Source organism: Cryptotermes secundus, unplaced genomic scaffold, assembly GCF_002891405.2.
Source record: "Cryptotermes secundus unplaced genomic scaffold, Csec_1.0 scaffold184, whole genome shotgun sequence".
Taxonomy (NCBI): Eukaryota; Metazoa; Arthropoda; class Insecta; order Blattodea; family Kalotermitidae; genus Cryptotermes; species Cryptotermes secundus.
Window position 1 is genome coordinate 265,678 of NW_019725839.1, and position 26,358 is coordinate 292,035.

Genomic DNA, 26,358 nt, shown 5'->3' on the forward strand with positions numbered 1-26,358 from the left:
ATTTCTGACATGTACACAAACAGAAATAGAGTTCAGAAGTTGAGAGGGATTACATAAGAATGCAATCCCCTTACATAATGTACCGGGTAATGAGGTTCCGGGTTGCATGTTCTGGTGACATCACGCGTGAGACACATGTGCAGCTCCAGGGAGACAGAGAGAGACAGACAGAGAGAGAAAGGCAGAGACGACAGATGAGACACCAAACGAGCTGGGAGTGCAGGACCCCAACTCCGTAGTCAGGTGCACGGGAGGATGAGCCCCCGGTAGGACTGGCAGGATTCTTTCTTTTACATTTTTATGTCCATCAGTTTATATGCAGAACAAACACCGTGACTTTCCTCTGAAAGCTGAACACGTGCACAAGCAGCTTATTTAACACAGCAAGCCCTGTCCCGGTTTCAAACAGGCGGACTGAATCAATTTAATTCAGCAGTTCTGAAACAGACATGTACAACAGCCATACTCCTCACAGCCATGCTCAGATTCAAATAGAGATTTTGTTGTGTACGTATCAAAATATGCGAGGAGTTTCAACCATGGGCTCAACAAAAGCATTTAGTACTGGGTTCATCCACAGTCTGCAAAATCTCAGGAATGAAACAAAACTTGATAATACCTAAAACCTGATTATGACATCCAGTACTATCCATGACACAAGATGAATCATGCTTCACCCTGAAAATTCATTTGGCTTCCAAACATTTCGTGACAAACTGATATTCCGTGACTAGACAACAATTCAGTATGTACAGTCCTCAAGACCATACACTGACATATGATGAAGAAAATCTTTGTAAGAAAACACAAAATTTGCAAACAGCTCCAGGTGGACCAGAGTTCATGTAATGGGGAAAATATGTAAGTTGGGAGAACAGCCGATAAGGTTCAGGTGAATAGAAAACTACAGCCATTCTCATGACAGACAACTTTCACTGGATACTGTCTCCTATGTCGCGTGTCTCACACCTATCCCTCCATAAATCCGCAGACATGTCTTACTTATTGTCGTTTGGATTTACAACTATGAAACAAATATGTGCTTCAGGACAGCGCTTGCTGCAGCATATGGGATGGCAGTGGTGCAACTGCACTGCACCAACATCCAGCATTAGCCCGTCTGAGCTACTGATACTGCCGTTAAACATACTGCAAACAAGTAAATGGACCACATTTCACAACCAAACAGAACAGATTTGAAGGTCTAAAACTTGATGATGATTATTATTATACTACATTCTGAATTCGGCCAGCCGTCTCAATCACGCCATCCTAGTTATAGCACTGTCAGCACCAATGCCATCCGTCTCCTTGTTCACCGTACACGGGCTTCCAAAATGATGCAACATCACCACAAGAGGTGGGCATCCTGCCTCATTCTGACACACGCATGCACGCACACGCAAACACTCTAGTGGAGAGTCCCACTCCATTTAATAAGAAAAACTATGATCGCAACCAGAAATGCAGGGAACTATATATGGCATTGGTACCAGAACTGTGAATGCAAAACTCTGTGGGGATAGCTCAAACTGTCTGCAGGGGTTAGAACACATTGTGCTAACATCAGTTTATGCCAAAAGGAGTAACGGCATTGGTGAAATTTGTAAACAGAGACAATGTAGTTTGTTTCAATAGAAAAGTTCATTTACTTGCGGTCTACTTCACTATGCTACCAGACTACACTGAGTTGAAGCTTAGGATGGTTTCATGAAAAATGGATCGGAGGAAGTGGTCATGGCCTGACCAGAGATATTACCCTGGCATGTGCCACAAAAAAATTGCAGTAATAGCTTACACTCAAAGCAGTCATCTTCCGGATATAATTCACAAGCATTACCACCTGGGCGAGCTAACTCAGTAACCATAATGATCATTACAATAGTTCCCTTCCTACTAGAATAGAAATGATCTGTGAAACACAGTGCAAAGAATTAGTTGCATAGATTCGTCAGATCAAGTCAGGATCTGGAAAATGAAAAACAGATACATGAGTGAAAAATTCTGAATCCTTTGGAAAAGTTCCAGGACACAAGAATGCATACTCAACATTCACAAGAAACCTCTGAGAAAATGGCCACTGGTAAGGCTCAGAAAGAGATGGGCAGATAATGTTATGATGGATCTTAAAAATGCATTGTGAGGATAGGAGGTGGATGAGACTGTCCAGGACTCTGTCTAATAAATGTCTTCCATATCACGCTCAACCTTCGCATTCTGCTACTGAGACTTAGGGAAAAATTCTCAGTGTAAGATACAGGTTCTGTGTTGGTACACATAACCTGGGGTTTGTGTAGTTACTGGCCCAAACACAGCACACTCACTGCACCTCTGGTTGACACACGCTAACCACCCTGGAGAAAGCAAGGGGCATCCCAGCTGTCTCCAGACTGCCACAGCAACACATTCATTTAGAGTAAACCGGTTTAGTTAATCCTGCCAAGCCCAACTCGTGCAGCAGCACACGGGGCTGCTTTCTAATGGAGGACAGAATCTGAACAGAACAGATGTCACCTTCAAAGGGGGACAACTGTGCACCTCACTACACCCTCTGGGGTCCCTGCCTAAAAAGAGTGCAGTGCAGGCAACAAGCAACCAAGCGTGCAACACTAGATGAGGCACCTACCTGCTGCTGCCAACCTCACAGAGATTAAAACACTTCATGACACAAATTCAGTGAACAATGAAGAAGACTTTGACATTAAATCTCACCCACACACGTACTCCCATACATACACAGAGTTCAACATTAAACGTTCATGTTCAAATATCACAAACAAAATCTGTACAGTTCAAGTCAAGGCTTATCAAAACTTATGCCCTCCCTCCTAAGGGGCAGAGGCAACAGTTCGATTCCTTACTTGAACCCAGGTCTCTCATAACTTTGATCCTTCGTTGAGTTGGCACATACAGGTACAACCAAATGAAGACTAGCTGAATGTACTGTGCATACTCAAGCATTCCCTAACTTTCCTTCAGTCACTATGCACACACTTCTGTTCACTTGGATTGTGACAGCTCTCATTTCTACAGCTATGTGGCGAAACTGAAATAAGACCAAGATCTGATGGTACATTAATACAATTATTGTGTTCCTGGACATTATTTATTGTCCAGTTTTTGTCTAAAGCAACACACAACGTTTTGGAGACTGGACTGTCTCCACATTCAGGTGGAACCTACTCAGTTGGTGATGGTGTCCAGAGACGGGGACTAGCTCTATCAACTGGGCCCAACTGAGTAGAACCCACCTGAAGTCAGAGATAGAATCCAGTCTCCGAAACATTATGTATTTTAAATAAGAACAGGACGATGGATAATGACCAGAAACACAATAATTGTATGGAAAGAGACTGTTCACTTAAAATAAACAGTGTCACTATCACCTCTGTGCTGCTGCCATGGAAGCACAAATGAAATACAAGGACCTCACTGCTACAAAAATAAAGAGATGTAACTGTTAACAACACATCAAAGCTCAGTATTGAAACTAAGGCTTCCACCAACAGTAAGTGCACAGCGCACAACAAGAACAAAAAGCCAAGTGCTGGTCTAACCTTGATACGGGATACAGCTTCCTCAGCCTGTGTCATACGTGTTGTCTTGGTGGGCTGCCCCTCACAAACCAACTGTGTGGATCCCAAGTAGCGTGCTCGAAACAGCACGCCTTCAATTAGCACTGCGGGTTCATGGATCATCACTGCAAGAACACCAGTTAAACATTAGCAGTGCAGTTATTCAAGCTATGAGCACCTTAAAGCATTCAATTCTGTATAAAATTGGGTGCTCATTTAATTAAAAACACGATGAGGATGGCACCCAAAATGTAACACATGCTTAAAGGTAACCACTGCAGCAATTCTGACATAAAACATATAAAAACATTTTCTAAGCAGGGAACTTTTGAGCACCTTCCTGCAGAGGAAGTGCAATCCTTCATTTGCAACAAGTGGGCTATCACGCATCGTCAGTAACATACTGTGAAATGTAGACCCACCGCCAAGTAACAGCTGTGCACTCTGTTCCCCCAGCAACGAGAAAACACACAATAACAAAAGAGGTGTTTTCTGTGAGGTCCACAACATGGATATATAACGAGGACTAGTAGTTCAGTGATTGACTGAGTCAGCTGAAAGTTGCAGTTGTGAGATGTGACAAGCTGATAACTGAGGTCAGGGACAGTTCAGAAACCCAGAGGATGGGGAATCTCTGCCACTGAAAGCCACTACCAAGCAACAGCTGGTGAAGACTGAGAAGACTTTATGTGTGCCATAGATAGAGTGACCTTTGGACTGTGTAACTCAGTGAGACTGGTGTAGTTATGACCGTACATGTTCAATAAATCCAGTTACCAATTCAAACCCTGTATCTAGTTATACTCTATCACATGACAGTATCGTTATCACAAAAGCAATCCTCAAATCCTTCAAGAAACTCTGTATCAGAGCAGAATGCACTATGGCCCACAGCCAGATGAAGGCTGCCATGGTGTTGCACTGAGGGCACAACCGACTCAGCATCTCCACATCAACAGCAGGCAGAGAGAGCGGGAAGTCTCAAGAACACTCAATGGGACTTCCTTCTCAGGTCACAGAATAATACTGAACATTTCCTCCATCTTTCAAGGCTACTGGTAACTGTGCCCACTGACAAAAGGGTGGACTGTACTGCAAGACATTCCATCACACAATAATACACACAGTGGACAGTCCTTTATCCAAGAGATTCCAGGTAAGTACATAACTCCAAAAATTAACTTCTACAAAATATATATCTCCATAATGGAGACAAAACGAGCAGCACTGAATTCCAGTTTTCAGTGTACAGTTCTTTGCGATATGGTGTATGGGGGAGTGGATGTATAGCTCCACATTTTTATAAAAGGGGAACTGAATGTTATTTATTTCTGCAAGGCACACTAAGTTGCTCGTGGCTTGCAACCCACAATTTGACCATAACTGTCCTATACAATATTTAATGAATACCTGATAAGCAGGTCAGAAGCTGACACAAACAACATGGCATCCAAATGAAATTCTTCTCACACACTGTGTGCAGACTGTTTAGTAATTGAGACAGAGACTGCAAACAAAGCACAACATATCACAACTACAATCATTTTAACGTCCTATTACACCAACTCCATGCAACACAGTCCCTGTGAAGTGGACAGTCGCTCAGCTAGCCAAGAAATGCACCACCTTTAATGCAACCCACAGATTCACTGCCATGCCTGCAAGAGGTGACCACTGTACCCAATCTTGTGCCACAAGAAATCCAGCCAACATTTCACACTCCATTTCTTAATGACCCATTATATTATCCTCCCATCTATGATGAAGTCTCAAAAGCAGTCTCTTTCATTTTCTGAACAAAATCCTGTATGCATTTCTCATATGTTCCATGCATGCTGCATGCTCTGCTCATCTCAATGTCCTTGATTTTATCACCCTAATAGCATTTTAAGGGTACCCTATGTGAAACATTTAATAACATGCTAGTTCTTCATAACAAGGGGCAACTCCCCAGCTAGGGGCTCTCCTTGTCCGTTACTGCTTGGTTATTTAACACATTCACAGTCACCCTGTACTCTCCACCACCCTCAGTGGTCATGTCACGGGGACAACAGAATCACTTCACATGGGCATATCATGCTTGCAGTGAACCTGAATTAACTCCAGAACATACCCAAAGGAAATTACATGAACAAAATACTGGAGTGACACTTGTCACTCCCTGCAGACGTAATACTCGCACACCAGACAAGAGGTTGCCTTCAAAATCAAACTGTTATTTAGAGCATCATGTTCTGGGATGCAACGCTACACAGCTCGCAAGAGTTCACCAACATTTCAGAGCAGCTTCCATTTTCTGTTTCTGAGAAATGTACTGCCTCCATCTTCAGGGTTGAAGAGTAAGTCAAGCAAGTAACTAACAACAAACGGGCAGCAAGCAGACCTCTACTTGCTAGTTATTTGCTTGCTTTAGTCTTTTCCCTCAAGATGGAGGCAGTCGCTTCATCTGAAATGTCACTAAACTTTTACCAGGCTATACAGCGTCACAACCAAGAAGATGGTGCCCTTCATTGTCAAAGTTGTGAGACCCTCACGTCCAATACAATTGCTATTTGTAGTTTTATGGGCCCTCAGAGGCAACCATGTCTACCAGAGGACCACAGTCCTCTATAGTAATGGCCCGTAATGGACACACTATTAGGGCACGTCCCACAGATACATTCCTGATTCCATTGAGACACGGGATTCACTAGCAGCACAAACACATTACAACACAACATCCACACAAACATGTGCACAAGCATAAGCACTTCTGTGAAACAGCAAGGCCTGGAAAGGAATGGCTACTTCAAATCCCAGTACATTGGTCAGGTTAGGTGAATTCAGGGGGTCAATGGCCCCAAATAACTCCTAAAACTGACAATTTTCGTTAACCTTAGTATGAACATCAAGACATTGAGTGCCGTACCACATGCATATTTTCCAAATCTCAGGATGAACAATACAAGCATGGCAGCCATGGAAGACATTACAAACACAGTGACAGTATAAAGCTCTGAAAACCTTAGGACAGCAGAAAACTATACTATGAGAAACAGATCACAAAGTCATACAACAATATATTCCACCCCTGCATAACAGACATTCGTTTTATGCAATTCACCCCTTACAAAGTTACAAAAACATGCCCATATAATAAATGATATGGGCTGTAACTTCACCCCTGTAGAAATTTCTAATAAATATTACAATTATTATGAACACAAAATGAAAACAACAAAATCTGTTGAAACCAATTTTATTTAAGAAATTTCAACTGAATATGTGCACGTGTTAATGACACCATATGATGTGTATATGGCCTATAGTTAGCCTAAACACATATGTAGAGTACACATTCAACTTTTTTAAAGTACTTTAACTTTATTTCTGTGTACCTACTTTAGTCTGGGCCGTGAAGCTGACCACTCACCTCCAATTAGTGCTGAGGTTAAAAAAAGGTGGGTATATACCTCCACTCCCCCATACTTCTTCATGGTGTAGTACTTAATTAGTTAAGTGAGGGGCAACTTCACCCTTTTACCTACTTTACTTCGGATGGGCAAGAAAGTGTATATCTCTCACCAATGTGGAGCACAATTCCCCTTACAACACATGAGCTCATGAGAAAAAGGGCTTGTTTCATGAAATTCATGGGGTATGTTGTTTGTTCAGTTTTCCTGGCCTCTGATTACAGATAAAACCATATCAAGGGGAGGTGGGTGTTCTTTTCCCCAGGCATTTCTTGTAGTAAAAAACACTTAATCACACTTATTGTTCATACAAAACATGAAGAAACATGCCAGAGCTCCATACATACAATGTGTCCCCATCAGCTGCAACTAAGGAATGTATTCAAAATCACAACTTATAGCCCACATTCAATTAGCTCTCACAAAATCTTAACACAGGAGTCTTAACATGACTGCCACCTTGATATCCTCAGCATCATCACACAAGACGTTAACATTACTATCAGAATTAACATTTACTACATAACGACAATAACAACAGACTCAGTCACTAAAGTTCTGGATGGGGAAGGGATTTTCTCCTTTCCACTAACCACTGGGCCCAGATCAGACTTGAAGACAACAACTCTCCAAACCAATGGATACCGGGGGCTTCCTCCTTGAAAGTAAAGTGGCCAGAATGTGAATCTGACTGCTAGGTTCCATCTAGTGCCAACAGCATCATGAATATGCCCAGCTTTACCTCCACTTGCCCCTTACTGCTCCACATTCTGGCACTTTTCAATGACAATACCAAATGAAGGGTCACAGTAAATGCTTTGAGGTTATGCAAGTGTCGAGGTTCTTTTTTTAATTCACTTAGTGGGGGTGGAGTCCAACTGGGTCCACTCGGGACAGCGACCACTAACTGGCCTATTGTAGTAGCCTGCCCCAGGTGATTATGTTGATGGAGAATTTGGTGGAATGAAGATTGGCAGGACAAACTGAAGTGTCGAGGTTACTGAGTGACATGCTAAAGCATATAGGAAGCTTGAACATGGTCAAGCAACATTTGCTATGCGGTTGTTCGAAAGCTGCAAGGATTTAGGTATGTAACTAACAGCTGGGTACCAAAGTAATTTAAGATATAAACTTTTTCAGATATTCTGGAATTTGTGAAATCCTACTGCGGTACACTATGCATGATAAACAGTTCATATGCCCATAGTCCAACAATGTTAAACTTTTTAATATTTTCACATGCCAGTTCAACAATGTTTGGTCCTGTCATGCAGTGGTACCAACTCAATTACTAGCACTGTTCTCATCACTCACAGTTTTGGGTGGACACACTGGCAAACAGGAAAGACAAGCAGGTCTCAACACTTGTAGCACTTATATACAGGGTGAACGGCGTGACATGCAGACCAATTACAAGGTGCGGCACTTACCAGACACAGATTGCCGGTGGCGGAGCCGTGGCGAGGCGTGGCAGTGAGTGCAACAAGAGAACACACACACAGATCAGTCTACAGTCACGCATAGCAAACTCGCAACACTCAACACACACACACACATACACACGTCTGTCTTATTCAAGAAATGGCCACAATTTCAAAAGTCCATTTATATGAGTCTGAGCAGAACAAGAAAAATCCCCCATTCCTCTAGATACAGTAGAGAAGTCTGCACAGCCCTGACTGTGATGTGCTTATCTTCTGCTTCTATACAAATTAAACCAGCACTGTCCATGGGTTTCGACATGGCCACTCTCAACAGAACGTGCACTGCATTTGGTCGAGTCCACTAAATGAGTTAAGAATGTGTACGATGTGTATAGGTTATAACAGAAGTTTAGTTTCAGTGCATCACCTTCCCTCCAACAATGCAGCTGCAACCACTGCCATGCTACTTCCTCAGGTAAATCCACCTATGCAAACTAGTGGTCAGACCTATAAATGTGGCCTGTACCTCAAAGCACTCCAGTTATCTGGTCACAGAATCTGTGACACTGGACTCCAAGGTTTACAATTATGATACTGCAATTAATGTTGATCCTTCTGTACTGGCATCACCACTGCCACCATGTAGCCATACACTGCAGCACGGAAGACAGAAAGACAGATACTGACTGGAATTAGCAAGACATTATCAGATGTCTCTCTCCAAAGAAATATACATTCATACCCAGGGGTCAACAAATGCTGATTCAATTCACATGCCAAAAAATTCTGTCAGACAATTCTTCACAAGACAAACTGCATCCACCCACGCCACTGCAACTGCCCCATTCCACCCCACTGACTCATGGGACATACAAAATAGACCTCCTGTCCTCTTTTAGCAGCGCAATGCTCTTGCTGACGCTCTAAGAGGATCGCAGTGTATCACAGTTCACAGCAAAGTTATGCATACAGTTCTTCTTTATCACATTCATGCTACATGTCCATGACTCAACTCGTAACAGACTGCTACTCTAGCATTACTTTAGAGATATTGAAGAAAGCAGAGCATCTCTGCCACTGAAACAAAAAATTTCTAATTTCAAGAAAATTGCTCATTCCCATCAGCTGAAATTTTGATTCCAATATTAAGTAAGAAGTATGCATGAAAAAGCATGTAGAATTAGTATCAAAACCCCTTTCAGTGCAGTTTAATGAGCATCTGATGTGTTATTCTTTATTCCATTTTGCTGCAAGGGTTTACAGAGACATTCCTTCATGAACCAGATGGTCACCTCACACACAACTCACCTTCCTTGTTGCGGCCCTTCTTCTTGGTGCTGCCGTCCTGCAACACACAAGCACAGTACTTCAGGACTATAGTCACACGGAGAACTCAAAAGCAGTAACAGAACTGGGATGTGGGATTTCACTAGTCCTACACACGCAAGCCTAGGCATTTGGGGACATGGTATCGCAGTTCACAAAAAGAAAAACAAGTTCTTTTTGCCTTACGATCACAAAATCCATCAGTGCTACTCTATCTCACATGCCTTTACACATGTTATAAGTTAGTGTTCAGAGTATTCAGTTCTCCCTTCCATACACAACAGCACAGCCTAGCCACAGTATCCAAAATATCTCACATGTCTTTCCAGCTTAAACTTTATCCAAATTCAAGTTCAGCTTTTGCAGACTTTTTGTAATACATTACTTTTACGTAAATGGAAACATATGTGCAGCCTGACACTTTGTGGGGATGATTCGGAACTACAATTCCGACACTGGACACAAGAACTGCAATCTCTCAAACCCAGCCTTTCAACTAGAGGGTCACTTCAAACATCATGAAATCCATATGAGTTCTATTATACAGTGAAACCTGTGTCTTGACACCCCTGTGAGTTTGCCACCTGTCACAGATGGCCACACTTTTATGGAACCAGAAAAATGTACATGTGGCCAACTCCATCTATCCTGTACAGCTTCTGACACTTCATGTTACAGTTCAGCGCACATTTCAACATCTCTATACTGGCCATTCAGAAAAATGTACATGTGGTCAACTCCATCTATCCTGTACAGCTTCTGACACTTCATGTTACAGTTCAGCGCACATTTCAACATCTCTATTTTGGTCATTCAGAAAAATGACTGATTCTTTTGTACCAGTCTGTATAAATGAAAAGCTGTCCATCCATCTGTCCCTTGTATGGACCTGCTAACCAAAATCTTTCACCTTTCTTTGCAATCAACAGATCATTAGTTAGAAATCAACTGAATGGTGACTCCTGTCTTTGTTCAACATATCACAGATTTGCTATAGTACATTAAATGTGACTGACCATTATATTGCTTTCAGAACCATTTAACTGATATTCAGCATGTGGTCTGCACAGCTGCCACAGGGCCAGTAATGAAATACAGAGATTCAGAAACTTGACAAGATGGCAAGCGCAACACAGAACTATAAGTATCCAGTCACAACAGATGCAAAAATGGAAAATGTTTAGCCAAGTTTGAAGGGAATCAAATGTGGTCAATGCAGACAAGTTTCACTGTATGCCAATGACTTAAAAACAAGCCAAAGCATGAAGACATCATGCAACTTGCAAACACAGACCATGCAGAAGATCCAGTTTGAACTGTTCACACAAATTCTATTAACTCCAAGGTTCACAAAACAAGTTCAGGCTTGACAGGGGTGTTTAAAAAAAAGCTCACACTCTTAATGTTGAAACCAGTGCCCTAGTACACATGAGCCATACAGTTTCCTTATGGACTCTGCTATATTAATTCTAAGCATGGTACTACAAAAATTTTATCAACCCCGTAGACGGGGCTGGAAAACTACAAGGACCTGTTCTCCAAAGCAACCAAAACTTTCAACCTGGAATCTGCACAGTGGCCACACCATATGACAGAATTCAACAATACTATTTACACTTTGCAAATTCTGGTTTTTAGCAGGCACAGAAAACGTGACAGAAGAACAATGTATTACATACATGTACAGTTTCATGCTCCACAACACATAAAAGTATAGAGCATTAAATCAGAACATATCTTCTTCCATGGCGGTAATTACTTAAATACAGAATGCAGTGCAGTGATGTGAGCTTCTGGTACCAAAAGCACAGTATTCATGTGGGGACAGGGGGACTTATGGGACAGTTTTGGGATTGAGACGAGATTGTTCTGTGTAACATCCCCTCTCTCAGCAAGAGCTAACTTCCTGAATGCAAAGAATACCAGGCCAACAGATGGCCTGGTTTCCACATCAATTCCTTAAAGAACAGTAGTTGTATATGCACCACCTGCTTTATCATTCGCTTCACCTGCAGATGGTGCGTGTGTGTGATTTGTATGACTCCCAGAATAAACAGAGATTATTTCCATAAGCCAATCAACTACATGATCTTTGTAATGGAGCTGAAATGTGGGGATGAACTGAACGTTGAAATGTTATTAGATGAACCTGCAGATGTAGGTCTCCTCTGCTGGAAATCATTTGCACTGCCATCCTACTAATGGCAGAAGAATTCTGCACATTTTGTGTTCTCATAAGGTATGTGTATTCCTAACTTTGCACTAGCCAGGCAGACAGAGGCCAGTACAGTCTCTGACCACACACAGAGGTATCGCCACAGCAAGGTCTGTATGTAATGCGAACTCACCATCAGGATGAGAATTAATCTGCTTGCTGCATGTAGTAACACTTCAGACAATTTATGTGTTCAGAGACAAGAACCTCTGTTTTACAACAGGCAGGTATCCTCATGACACATGCAGCTATGCCATGCAATTGAGCAACATTCCATGCACAGCATGCGACAACACAGTCTTCTGTTTCATGAGTGTGCACACCTTCTTAGTCTTGCTAGATGCCTGAGTGGCGGCGGCAGTGGCAGCCGTAGCTGCATCTGCCTTTTGGGGCGACAGAGTTTTCTCGGTGGTCACATCCTCACTTCCACTGCTGCTGCTGCTACTGCTGGTGCCACCAGCCGGCAGGGCATCTGAAGGCACTGCCACAGGGGGAGGAACTGGTGCTGGCAGCGTGCTGCCACCCGAGTTGAGAGGTGTTGATGTCTTGGCGCAGCCAGTGTTACCAGGGGGCATTACCGTGCGGGACTTGGGCTTCCTCCACCCCTATACCACCACCCCATTAAGTTACGTCACACAGTACTACCATGTGTAAAGACTTTACTTTGCTGCAAGATAGCGTTACAGTACTACAGAATGCTGGATTAACTCTAAGCTGTGAAATCTTTCCTCAGCTGTTCAAGCCAGCTGAACCTTAATCATACTGTCCCGAGGTAAGAAAGGAATTATCTTCTGGGTGTGATGCCGTGTAGTTTGGTAGAGGTTCACAGGTGTGTCAGAGGAATGTAATGTCCCCTTCTTCATAGATGTATTCCAGCAAGCAAACAAGCAATTTTCAAGTAGGATGACCCTCCAACCCTGAAGTTTGGGGGGCAGTACACTCCTCTGAAATGTTCGCAAACTTCTACCAGACTACAGCCACTGCTGTGAGAGTCTGATCTCCTGTCTCCTGAGGTTGGTAAATCCAATAACTGCCTTCCAGATCTACTTCTGTAAGAACTCACTATACTACTGCATTCCTCTCCTCATGGCTTCTCCACTTCTGATGTTAAAACCAAATTTTTGGACACATTTCTTGTGCAGTAAAATTTGAATACAAGTTAGTAGTCTTGATAATGAAAGACTTAATTGTGTACTAGTATTTCCTAACAGTGTGTGTTACATGTTCTGCCCATCTCAGTCTTCTTTGTTTTACCTGCCTTAATGGTATCAGATGAAGTGTCAATCCTATGGATACTATCACAGACAGGATCCACAGTACGCTTGCCACTTAAAACCAGAAAACCTTCCACCTGCTTCATGATCCTGAGACATGCCTTTTATTCCAGTTCTGGATTACAAGCTTTGAAGCGACTGCTGATCTCTTATCTGAGGTCTATCTTCTTCAAGTCATCAAAAGTCTGGGTTCCTTCAACTGTCTTCTCATGCACACAATGCGTGTTGGCCAGAAGATCATAACAGGTCAGTCTATATGGCCAATGATTAGACACCAGATGCTGGGGTTCAGTTCCCAGCATGAGTAATGACATTTCTCAATGCCACATCCCTAACGATCCAACCCCTACCGAGCCAAACCCAACAACTACCCAGGGCAAAGGTGAACACTTGTATCCACTGAAATGGTGGAGACCCACCTCATACACATACAAGCCTTCATCATTACAATACTGTAAACCTTCGCTAATCTGGATTACATGGTAATCCGGATTAGTGAAACAAAAGGTGCCCTTAAAAAACAAAAACAAAAAAACTTAGAACACAAACAAATGGAAAATTTGTTGAAATAAGTAGTGCTGATAAAAACAAATAAAAAATATCACGGCAGAGCCTTTATTTAAAAACTACAAAAAGACAATGCATGTATTCATTGATAAAACACTCAGAAGCTGTACTTGTTTTTAACGTAATACTGCAGGTTTGAGGAAACTGTCAAGTTTTGCCTCAACAGAGACGCGACTCATCTGCCTTCCTAAACGGCATATGTTCTGATCCAGATTAACTGTAGCCAGATTATCAAGGGTTGGCCTGAGCAGAGCAGGTCTGAAACACTACTCTCAATTAGCTATGACAGGACCAGAAGATGGCAACAACAAACAGCAGTGTTTCAGTCTGTATCACAGAGCTATCAGCCAGTATTACGGGGTCAACCTTCGCAGGAAGAAGGTACCCACAGACCCCTGGGCTATTGCATCAGCCAGTCTCTCCAGAACTGTTAACATTGAATGGTACCATGGCTTCAGTGTCCCTCAAGGGCTATAGTGTCTGCGAGCTGACCAACAGAAGGGTTATCTGTGTACACTGTAAGAGACATGAACTGAATTTCCAATGGATATTCCACAATGCTGGCTCTGGGGTTCTCACAGCGGCGTCACAAACCTTGGCAGACTTTCAACAGCGTTTTATCCCAGAAGACAGAGCACTTCAGCTACTCCACTGGTATACACAAATGGTAAGTACACAGATTGTCATGGCATAACCGTTTATATTTACACTTCGCACTCTAGAGGTCCGCGTTTCGAATTCCATTTCAAATATCGGCTATGTGTCTGTTTATCATAGTTGGCTTCAGTCCATGTGAGCAATTTGACCCACAATTACATTTTTCAGTATCTTGCCACTGGCGCAGTTGGAAAAGCGCCGTCAAATAAACAACGATAAACGCCGACGCGAAACGTAAACTTGAAACACAAGTTGAGTTGCGTAATGCAGGCAGGCGATAGCACAAGGAAGTGCACAAACACATCGGCATGCAATACACACTTCACGCCTTGTAACGCGCGATTATTCTGGAGTACGTTCCTATCGGGCGGCGTTCTCACGTTCAGCTCTGTATAATGTTCGGCATTACAAGAATAAAATCAAGTACCTCTCATTTTACAGGCCGGCGCTTCTGCGGCAAACAGGCGATCGTAACATGACGTGATGAGTATGTTCTGGAGAAATCGCATTACATCACAACCCATTATTTCGCTATCATTTGAAAGTGCTGGATGTTCCACAGAAATACATTGAACCGAAACGTTAACATGAAACTTGAAAGGAGAAAACAAATTTACGTACATGTACAACAGCGAAAGTCCGAAACGATGACAAACGCCGGTCATATCACTTGACACCCACCGCTACGTTCAGAAATATATCACCTACTTCTGAATACCTACGTCATTACTTGCTTAATGTCCGTAAATTGGGCAAAAAAAGACACAACATAAATGCATATTAAATAAAAAACTGGCACTGTCAAAGATATTCGGGGGGAAACTTGGTTTAAGCTTAGGAACCATACATATCCTACGGGACTAACCTAGTTGAAGCGAAATAAATTTAATCTGACGAATGTAGAAATCGCTCTCAAAGCCATATACCCTGCAGCAAGCAGATAAGTTCTCAGTACTGTACTGTGTCTGCTGACATCACCTGTGTCAACTGTACCACAGTACTGTACACCTGCGTCCACAAATCCGAAATGCTCCACGCCAGTATGCGCGCGTACACACCACACACACAACAATGCAGTGAATTACCTTCGTGAGGCGGAATTTCATTGTTGTATCTTCACTTCCACTGCGACAGCGAGTGACCACCGTGTGCTATAGACATCTGGTCACGAGTGAGAGGCTTTTAATTGTACTTCTTCAGTTTGCGGCTCGACGTTTCCTTCCCACTTTCCGGTGCTAACGCCAGGCTATCACTACTTGTGATAAAGGATCTACAGCTCGACCTACATACAAGTGACTCACTGGCACATGAAACAGAGTTCATCCATAATACAACAAGCAGTTCGTGCGCCCCACAAAGAACAAACGCACACTGAACTTACTCCCGGTATCTTCCTTTCTGTAATATCTGCTGCTGTCATGTACCAGGAAGCAGTGGCAGGCGTCACTCTGCTTCCGTCGCACGAAAAATTTAAAACCATACAGACCGCCTCTGTAGTCTCGTGGTCAGAGTTTCTGGCTACAGATCCAGAGGTCCGGGTTCGATTCCCGACGCTACCAGATTTTCTGAGAAGTACTGGGTCTGGAACGGGGTCCACTCAGCCTCGTGAGGATAACTGTGGAGCTATTTCAGGGAAATAGCGGCTCCGGTCTATAAAACCGAAATTAACGGCTGTGGGAATTCGTTGTGCTGATCACGCGACATCCTGTATCCGCTAAAATTGTCATTAACTTCTCCCACAAACGGCGGTCGCTCGGTCGGTATAGTTCGTTTGCGGACTAAAACCACGGAATTTTTGTTTTACTTCATTATAACCTGGCAGGCCTGTCACAACGGATGCATGGGGCACCTCAGTCACATCATTTTCTTATATATCCAATCATTCAACGTCCTTTCGAGCGTAACTTCTGCAATCTGTTCTGAACGCTACCACTGTTCACAAAACTGCCATGTTGACACTGCTGTGACAGGGAACTGCAGACACCAGCATGCGTTGCCTTCCAAAGACACGTCACTTACATCGAGTTCGACGAAAATTAAACAATGACGGTGTAATAATGATGCGTGAAACTGAAATATATGTCAGACGTACACAGCTGTCTGGGTGGGAACTCTGATTGCTGGTTCCAGTATGTACGAGTATTTGCAAGACGTCCCAGATGGACACAGGCTGGTCTGAAGGCAACACTCGAGACTTGTATAGAGACACCCGCTATCCTAGCCGACATTTTCCGTGATCTTTTTTTAGTGCTAGTGGGGTGGGACTAAGTCCCTTGTACTGCGGCCACTTCTGGCCTATTGTACCAGCCCCAGATGATAGGTGAGGGTGACTGTGGAGCAGTTGGTGGAATGAAAATTGGCACGGCAAACCGAAGTACTCGGAGAAAACCTACCCCAGGGCCACTTGGTCCACCACAAATCCCACTTTACCAGACCCGGGATCGAACCCGGGCCGCCGCGGCGGAAAGCCAGCGACTAAGAGCTTGAGCTACGGCGCGGCCTTCCGTGATCTTACTTAGGCCGAAATAACAGCACCTCGATTATGCCACGGTCGTTTCCTTCCTTCCAAATCCTTCTCAATTCACATACCATCAGCCGCTATATAGCTGTACTCTCGTCGAGTGGCGGGGTAAACTGCACAATGCGTCTAGGCGCGCATTATTCGCTCTCATATTAACGCTAACAGCGCGTTCTGGAGTTCTAACGCCTTTCATAACCTGCTGAACACGCATTTCATTGTTATGCTGGCAACAATTTTGAAGAGAATGGTCCGAGTTTCCGTGTTAACCGCAGATCACCGCAGACGAACGGAAGTTTCTGAGTACACATACTGCTGAAATTCGTTACGTGCGATTTCTCATATATGATTGGCATTGATGTTCATTTATTGCAGATACAACCAGCTGTTTACAAATCTAATCACATTACAAACATCACACTCAGGGATTATTTTCCTCCTCCTGTATTTCGCTGAATACAAGCAATACCGATAATTGTATGAAATAAAACTTAGTGATCCCAATAACATCTGTATTTATCGCCGTGTGCCAATTCTTCACACGAAGAGCGGTTTTCGAGAAGGGAGAAAAGTTCTCTTTGAGCTCCATACAAATCAGAAGTTATACTACACTAACATGAAATGAAATTAAAAATGCTCAAGGACTTTTAATGGAGATCACCCAATACCAAAATTAATCACATACTTGTAGGTTACGTAGTTCCAGAGTTAAACACGCGGTCGTGATTCTAAGGCACAAAAATGAGGAACGAAGGAAGCCTATGTCAGAGTCGGCGTCGGCGTCGGCCGGATTTCGAATCGAGTACTTGACGCATACACAAGCGAATGGTGTATACCACAACATTTGTGCAGCTGTGGCTGGGAAATCTACGATGAATTCAGTACTTCAAAAACAATAAGGATTAAAGCGAACGCCTTAAAACTGCAGTCTTTGCACAGTCATTTCACTCTCAGACACGGAAGCACAAAAAAGGCCGTTCCCTTTGTATCATTAAGTGCGTCAGGCAACAATGAAGTTAGCGGCATGTAGCTACGGGTGCTCTGCTGTCGCGACACGTCCGCATATTGGCTGCTACGTGCGTCCTTCTCACGCAAACAACTATCGCCAGTTTTCTGAACGCGCTTCCGTATGAAGACTATACAAAGTCGGATTAGTAATGAACGTGGAGCGGTCGGTGGAGTGAGAATTGGCAGGAGAAACTGAAGTGTTCGGAGAAAACCCCGCCCCAGTGCAACTCTGTCCACCACAAATCCCACATCAATCACTTTTAAATAAAATTTTCGATCTGCATGCTCCTAAATATATGTAAAAAAGTAAAGCTATCCCTGTAACAGACCGTGGAGGCCTATAGGGTTGTTAGGCGCCGAGGCTCCCACATTATCTACACAATCGGTTCACAGATGGCGGTGAGGTTGTCAGCCTTACGTGCCCGCCGCCCTTTACCCCCAAGAAGATTCCTGGTACTCATTTCTGTTACAGGTTCAGTCAACCCCAGGGCCATAGTGCGGCTGGAAGGATTAGGTCAACTGAAAAATCCAATGACCTCATCTGGAATAGAACTCGTGGCCTTCTGGCTTGTAGCATAGTGCCTCAACCAACTACGATACCGCGTGTCCCCCTAAATATATATGCGGTACCTAAGAATATTGTTACAATATTCTTTTGCACTTTCATCGTTTATATATGGCATAATAATAGCAGAAAACTACAACAGCAAGCAACAATTGTAGTCAGAAGTGTCAAGCTTCTACTCAGTACGTTCCACATGTCAGATATTACCGCTCAAACACGACCTGCAATTTTGCAGAATTGAGTGCAATATAGTAACATTATTCTGGGACATACTGTACAGAAAGCGCGAATCCAATGGAATCACAAACAACAGCCTGTCTTCTTCACGGTAATAAAAACAAGAAACAAAGACTCAAATACCGTAACAAAAACCTAGCAATACCTTAAACCTAATCACTTTTACTTTCTTTTATTCTTTTCTTTTGGGAGGTGGGCCACGAAGTCCGTTCTGTAATACTGGGAGGTCTACATCAAAAGCTTGCCAGTACGTACAGATTAAATATGATCCCTTCTTTACATTATACTATAATCGAACATCATAAATGTCCTTTAAAAAACGGCCACTTGTACAAAAACTGGAATCATAAAATACAGATCTCAGTAACATCTACATGTCTCATTTCATATATTTTCCTATATGATGAATATTTAACGTGAAACACTAGAGAGTTAGGCGCACCTCAATAACATGGACCCCTACACCTGTTGATTTTAGTGTCAATTTATTCCACATGAATGCAACACAAGAAGATGATGACAAACTACCTTCATCTCACGGCCAATACCACAAAAGACAACCAATGTAAACAGACTCAGAACTGTGTAAACACATCTACTTCTGCTCACCCTAAGATATACATAAGATCTGCTCGACTAAAAGTCTCCATTTTACAATGTTCTGTGCTGTATTCTTCAATGGCAAAACATTCCAAACCTCATGAAACAGAGCCCTGGGCATAATAATAAGATTAATCTTGCTAAAATACCTTGTAACAATGGCAGAAGGCTGAAACTAGCTTGGACCAAAAGGGTTTGGGTAACGGTCATGCTCTAGATTTGTATTCAGTAGGCACTCGATTTGAATCTCTGCTTGAACACCAGATATCCTGACAGGATCTTCATTGGTTTCATGTGTCTCTACAGCCAAATGATAGGACAGAACCTCGACCGCATCCATCCAAATCCTTTCCCATGAATTATTCACCAACCACCCGACCATTAGATGGCATATATACTGAGTAAAATAACACAAAAAGACTGAAACAGCATCTAATTGTGGGCTTTGGTTTCAGTGTGTTGAACCTACAGGTTCAATTATGAGGCAGAATTCAGCAAACCCACAGGCTCACGTATGCAGGGTCTGCCTGAAGCAGGTGACAGATGTTCAGCTGTATAAGAAATTCCTTTTCAGACAACCAGAAGACTGATAAGTGATGGTGTACCATCCAAATCAACTAGACCTCCTGCTTGGGTGGCGTTAGCTGGGGTGTGGGTGGGTAAGGATAGGCAACTCAGCTGGTAAAGGGCTGACTGTGTATCCAGAGTCACACTAACAGGCAAACACATCGGTCATGCATCATACGACAAGCCACAAGGATTCACTTTCATGGTAAATGTAATTATTTTATTTTGCCAGTTTATACTCTTAACAATTAGTTGCTTAATTTGCAGAAGCAATGGGGCGTATTAATATTTGATTTCTAAGTCACATCAGCTTAGCAACTCCTAGTAGTAATCTATTACAACAAATTTCCAATGTCAAAAAACACATCCATTGATCAGTGAAGTTGAGATGACTCATACCAGCTATGCATCACTTGCAAGCAGTGACGTCTGATGCTAACGCCAGTTCCTCATTGCCAGTGGGCTGGATTCGAACCAAGTTCCTCACCTATACATCGAATGAAGGCATTTCTATTCGTTAAAACCAATGAAAGTCATGTTATCCTATGTAATGCATTTCATATCTGGAAGCCATCAGCCACAGGATCCATTCTGACCTGCTTGGCCCCTCTCCACTTGACTTATGGTGACAGAAATTGCCTTATGTTCAGATATCTTGTTCCAAACCCCACAATAGAATTCCCAGCTCTGCAATACACTCGCTTAATTGAACTCCAATTAATAACTAATAAAATACAAACGATTAAATATGCCTATAATTGTAGGCGGTTACAATGGGCATGGGAGGAAGTTTTTGTGGCCTACTTTAAGGTAATGTCCCAAAACTTATGTGGGGTAATACCATAGAGGCAAAAAAGAACACTCATAATCGCTGACCCTGACCAGGATTCGAAGGGGAGCCTTAACATGGAAAAGTGGCTTATACCATCAAATATAGCCCTCTGAAGAACTTTCACAAAACTTAGTATGTACATCACTCCACTAGAGACCACTCCACACTAATACTTAGCTATCTTCCATAAATAATACTAACAAGGTGACCAAGCGGCCTCCGTAGTCTAGGGGTAACGTTCCCACCTCATGACTCAAGGTACACGGGTTCAAACCCGGCAGAGGTCGTGGAATTTTTAAAGGCGGAAAAATTCAGGGAACAAGTCCTCTGGGTGGGACTTTAAGCCGTGGGTCCCGTGTTGTAGATTTACGGCACGTAAAAGAACCTCATGTCTCTAGGAGACCTCTGAGCTAAATTTGGCAAAAAGTTTCCCACCCAAAGTAGTTTCCAATGCCTCCGGTAGATGGGGAAGTATTAGATACCACTGCCAGAGGAGGGGGGACCTCTCTGACAGAAAGGGACTAACTATTAGATACCACTGCCAGCAGAAGGTTGGAACCTCGCTGGCAGAAAGGGGCTAATAGCGAGCACCAGTACCGGTAGGGTATGGAGACAGTAGAAATTAAAAGGGGGACGCACAATGGACCAATAACTGGTCTAAGTGCATGGGGAAACCCACCCCCTCAATACTGAATACTGAACAAGGTGACCACGTAAATTTTGTGAGGCGGCAGCAACAGTATTGACGCTAATGATCATTTAATGCACGGTTTCTCAAACTGTGGGTGACAATGCAGCAGGAGGTGGGAGACTCTTTCAAATCATTGAGGTTATGATTTTTGACACAGTTTGTTTTCATTGGCAAAAAAAAAAAAGTTAACAAGCAGAGAAATTGAAGAATGCTACCCTATGGACTGTGGCACTGTGTAGATCTTGTGTGAACCGACGTTTCGGAGGAACGTATTACCTCCATCTTCAGGGTAGAAAAATCCGCGAGCAAAGAATCAGCATGAGCAAACTGCAGCCACCTGCTCATGCTGGTTCCTCACTCGGGAATTTTTCTACCCTGAAGATGGAGGCGATGCGTTCCTCCGAAATGTCAGTCCACACTAGATTTACATGGCACCACATCCCAGAAGATGACATTATTCAGAGTCACCGCCATGAAAACCTCAAATCTTACAAGGAGAGAAACTGTTTTCTCAATACATTTTATGTTCCATTGTCAGTAACGAGGCCAATAACTGCAACAGCTTTCATGCCTGTGCCTTAACGTTTCTCAAGGGGAGAATGGATTTTAACAGGAATCAGAGAACTACTTTAAACAGTGGGACATCAAGACTAAGAAGCTGATTTGGGAGCAGTGAAACTGGACCACAAATGAGAAAGTCCCTAATATTAAGACGGACAGACAGAACCACACCTTCCACCTGAAGGTGTGACCAGATATATCTGCCCCATTCCTTATCATCAGACAACAGTGATACTCCCTTTTGACGATATATTCTGAGTCAACATTAATCAATCAACTCTTGGAACAGACTCTTTCACCAAATCTTTAGATGTTGTGCCCTTAAGTTTTAATGATTCCTGCACTTCGACATGTACTAACATACATTAACAAAGTCACACAATTTCAATCTTGAATGAACATATAAAAATGCATTATTCACTTCCCATCCCATCAGATGGATTCTGGTATCACATTTCTACCGTACAGGCCCACTGCTGGAAGCTTCTCACCACCAACTTTACAAATTTATTGTCACATTATGTCTGAATCCCAAGAGTTATGCCCTAAACGTGAACATCCTCTGACACAACTTCTAGTAGCAGCAGTTTTACACTTTCTCATATCAAACTGCCTTCTTCTTTGGCACAAATTAATTTATAGTCGGCAGAACTGAGTTTGGAAATAAAAAAGGACGGAGAAAAGTGAACTTATTTTCCTTCCACAATTTCCAATTTAAACAAGACCAAAAGTTTGTGATGATGGTACATAGTAGAAATACAATATTATGTTTCTGGACATTATCCATCCTGTTATTTAAAAACACAGCTCTCCAAGTAAAACAATCAGTAGGGCCGCGCCATAGCTCAAGCGGTTAGTCGCTGGATTCCCAACGCGGTGGCCTGGGTTCGATCCTGGGTCTGGTCAAGTGGGATTTGTGGTGGACAAAGTGGCGCTGGGGCAGGTTTTCTCAGAGTACTTCAGTTTCCCCTGCCAATCTTCATTCCACCAATTGCTCCACAGTCACCCTCACCTATCATCTGAGGCTGGTACAGAAGTCCGTCCAGAAGTTGCCACAGTACAACGGACTTACTCCCACCGCACTAGCAATAAAAGAAAAAATGTCCCACCCCACTAGCATTAAAAAAAAGTCCCACCCCACTAGCATTAAAAAAAACAATCAGTATCAAATTTTATATAAATTCATGCATACATGTGTATGCTCCAAAGATGAAATATGTGGAAAGATGGAAGCATACAGCTTCCACATTTACCTGATAATTTTGTGTACCACATGCACGAAATACACAAAAACAGTTCAAGACCATAGAGCTCCAACAGGACTTCAAAGTTCAGCGGTCTAAAGCAGCCATGCACATTTCTGTGGGATTACGGTCTCCTGAGACGACAGTATTTGGCAGGTTATCTTATAACCTCAGCAGACTATGCAAGGGAGAGGATACATGAACGGTGAATTGGAAAAGATTCTGATGGAACTGTCCCTGCCAAGTTATAATATCCCATCATTTTCTTTGAGATGGATGAAGAAAAACCACAAAAAAAAAAAACCTCATTCATGATAGCAATGACGGTTGCGTTGTCACACTTGCTTGAATGTGGGCAGTTCCCACAGCAGGTTTGATAACCAAGATTTGAACAAGATCTTTTAATAAACATATTTGGTTCTTGGCATAACACCATATAGTCTGCTAAATAGGTCCCAACGTTTCAGAGGAACCTGTTGCCTCAATTCTACCCTGAAGATGGATGCAAAGTTAGTGCCCACCTACCAGGCTACACAGCACCATACCCTGAAGAGTACAGTCCTGGTACAGTCAGTCAGCAAGAAATAAAAGACTAATTATCAAGAACAGAAATCAGATGATCTTAAGTCAGTGAAGGGATATGAGACTGCATGCCCAGGACCTTCCCCTTTTGAAGTTTTCAACAATGACCAAGCCCCTCCATCTGTCTTCTTACGTTTCTCTTTTTCCTCAACTTCCTCCTACATTCTTCCCTCACAATTTGTGACATTTTTTGTAATCTGTTTTTCGAATCTTCATCTTCATGTACAAAACCATATTTGTTCAAAAACATGTCCACACCATTTCACTGTTATTTATTAGTTTATCTTTGAATTATAATTCTCATTCCTCATTCTCTGACGTTCTGTTCAGGCCACACAATGGGCACAGTACAGACACCCACCCCAAGTAAACAAAACTTTAGAAAAGGAAACCTGATGTGCACAGGGATGCATTAATGTGACAGTGGGTGCAGAAATGCAACCTGCATGACATAATGTGACAAAGGTTGTGCACATCCCACTTGACTACGCGAACATTACAGTTCAATAGCATGACCCAGTCACTGCCTGTTGGGCCAGCAAGTGATCCCTAGAAACCGGATTTTCAACATCCTGCATTTTAAATAGAGACAAAAGAGAATAAGTGAAGAATAACCAACAGTCGTTGCATGTCTCAAATGTTTTGAACTTCAGCAAGCTCTTCCTGTCTCTGCATTTGAAGGACATCTGCACACACAACAACAGCTCTTTACTTGACAGGATTTCCACCGGATGCGTTACTGTATGTTGGTACAGGCAGGACCTGAGATTCTCACAGCAGCGGTTATGAACAACATGGTCATCTTGGAAACAACACCGTGTAGGCCCGTGGAAGACAACCAGCATTTCAGAAGAACATGTGATCTCCATCTTCAGAGCTGAGCAAGAAGAGATCTGTTTGCTGCCTGCTTCACACTGGTATTGCTTGGCTTGCCCTTCAACCAGACTACACGGCGTCATATCCCAGAAGACAGAACTCTACATTGATGTATATTTTAAATATAATGACCTCCGCAAAATGAACCAACAGGTTTACTATCGATATTGTGCTAACAGTGAAAGTGGTCGAAACACAGAGACGAAGAACACAGGATAGCACTTCAATGATTATGTCATGTGGTTCCCTGACGAGTTACTACAGCACTCATCCTGTTACACATATGGAAGGATATGCAGCTCATACTCACCACTTTGTCGTCAAAGAAACCCTGGTCGTCCGTCCGCTGTTGTCCCAGCAACCGATCTGTTTCGAGGTCAGTGTCTGGTTCATCTGTAAATAACATAGTGTTATGTGACACGTTAACAGAGGGGGCAGAAAACTGTCTATCTTTACCGTTTGACATTCTGAACACAAGTAATTTGTTTCCTAGTAGTTGGCAGCATATTGCATAAATCAAGTGCTTAGTAAGCGCAACAAACTCTTCCAAAAACACTCATAACCCCTTAAGTAATGGCCAAATCTGACAGAAATATTCAAGCAGCATTTGGCACCCCTTTACATTTAACAGAATATGGACCCTCAAGCAAATCACACAATTTTAACCAAGTGCAAAGCAACTCAAATTACATAATGTCAAATACTGTAATATTAAGAAGAAAGCAGTCTTCTGGGATTTGGCACCGTGTATATGTGGTGTTAACCGATGTTTCGGAGGAACGTATCGCCTCCATCTTCAGGGTAGAAGGAGCTGTGAGCTCACATAGCTGTGTATATTTCCATCACCAGTCTCCTTTTACCGGTTCTCGGTCTCTTCGCTTGCGGATTTCTTATATTTTTCCTTCTACCCTGAAGATGGAGGCGATATGTTCCTCCAAAACATCTGAGCCGATCTCTTCGGCTCATTGCTAGAGCTCCCCTCTCCTAGATGGCAGCAGCGGCTCCTCCCACTCTTCGCCTGTTACTCTGTAATCCGTGGCGTGCTTACGTCATTCCCTCATGTCCTATATCCTTCACCGTTCGACGGATGGGAGTCCTCTTCCTGCTTGGAGTCGTAGAGTGCGGATGTGTTTTCCCGCAGCGAAATTCGGTTTCGGACAGCGCTGGCATAAATTCTTCTGACGGTTTGGCTGGTAGACTCCAGGCAGGGAGGGCCTTCCCCATCAGGTAAGCTTGTGTTAGCTTGTGAGTTTTTTTCCTGAGATACTGGAGGTGGAAGTATTGAAAGTATTGCATTCCTGCTTGCTCCAGGAAAGGAGAAGCGTAGGCATTAGCGTGATTGCTTTTTTGTTGGTTTGGATTGAGCCTTACGTGTTCCTTTCAAGTAATATAACGTAATTTTCTGTATTGATTTTCCAATTGAATTACGAGTATTGTCCATGAAATGGCTGTCCATGTGAATTCAGAGAAATCCAAGCCACGTGTGTGGTTCATTGTGATTCTTTCAAGGTAATTGTCTGTACTGATTTTTCCAGTGAATTACGAGTATATTTCATGATATGGCTGTCCATGTGAAATCAGAGAAAT

At 42.9% G+C, this 26,358-nt stretch overlaps 1 protein-coding gene across 11 annotated transcripts in view; it reads right to left on the reverse strand.

Annotated features, from left to right (window-relative positions):
• Positions 1–26,358, reverse strand: part of LOC111863551 (protein lin-10) — a 63,689-nt gene that overhangs the window by 11,755 nt on the left and 25,576 nt on the right. For 8 of the 11 annotated variants that reach the window (XM_023849964.2, XM_023849965.2, XM_023849969.2 and 5 more), the window contains exons 12-15: positions 25,082–25,164; positions 12,316–12,597; positions 9,760–9,796; positions 3,558–3,700 (exon numbers count right to left, since the gene is read on the reverse strand). In XM_023849964.2, coding sequence (XP_023705732.1) covers positions 3,558–3,700; positions 9,760–9,796; positions 12,316–12,597; positions 25,082–25,164 — 545 coding nt within the window. The remainder of the gene's footprint in view (positions 1–3,557; positions 3,701–9,759; positions 9,797–12,315; positions 12,598–25,081; positions 25,165–26,358) is intronic. The other 3 variants (XM_023849970.2, XM_023849974.2, XM_023849971.2) reach the window with 3 other exon arrangements.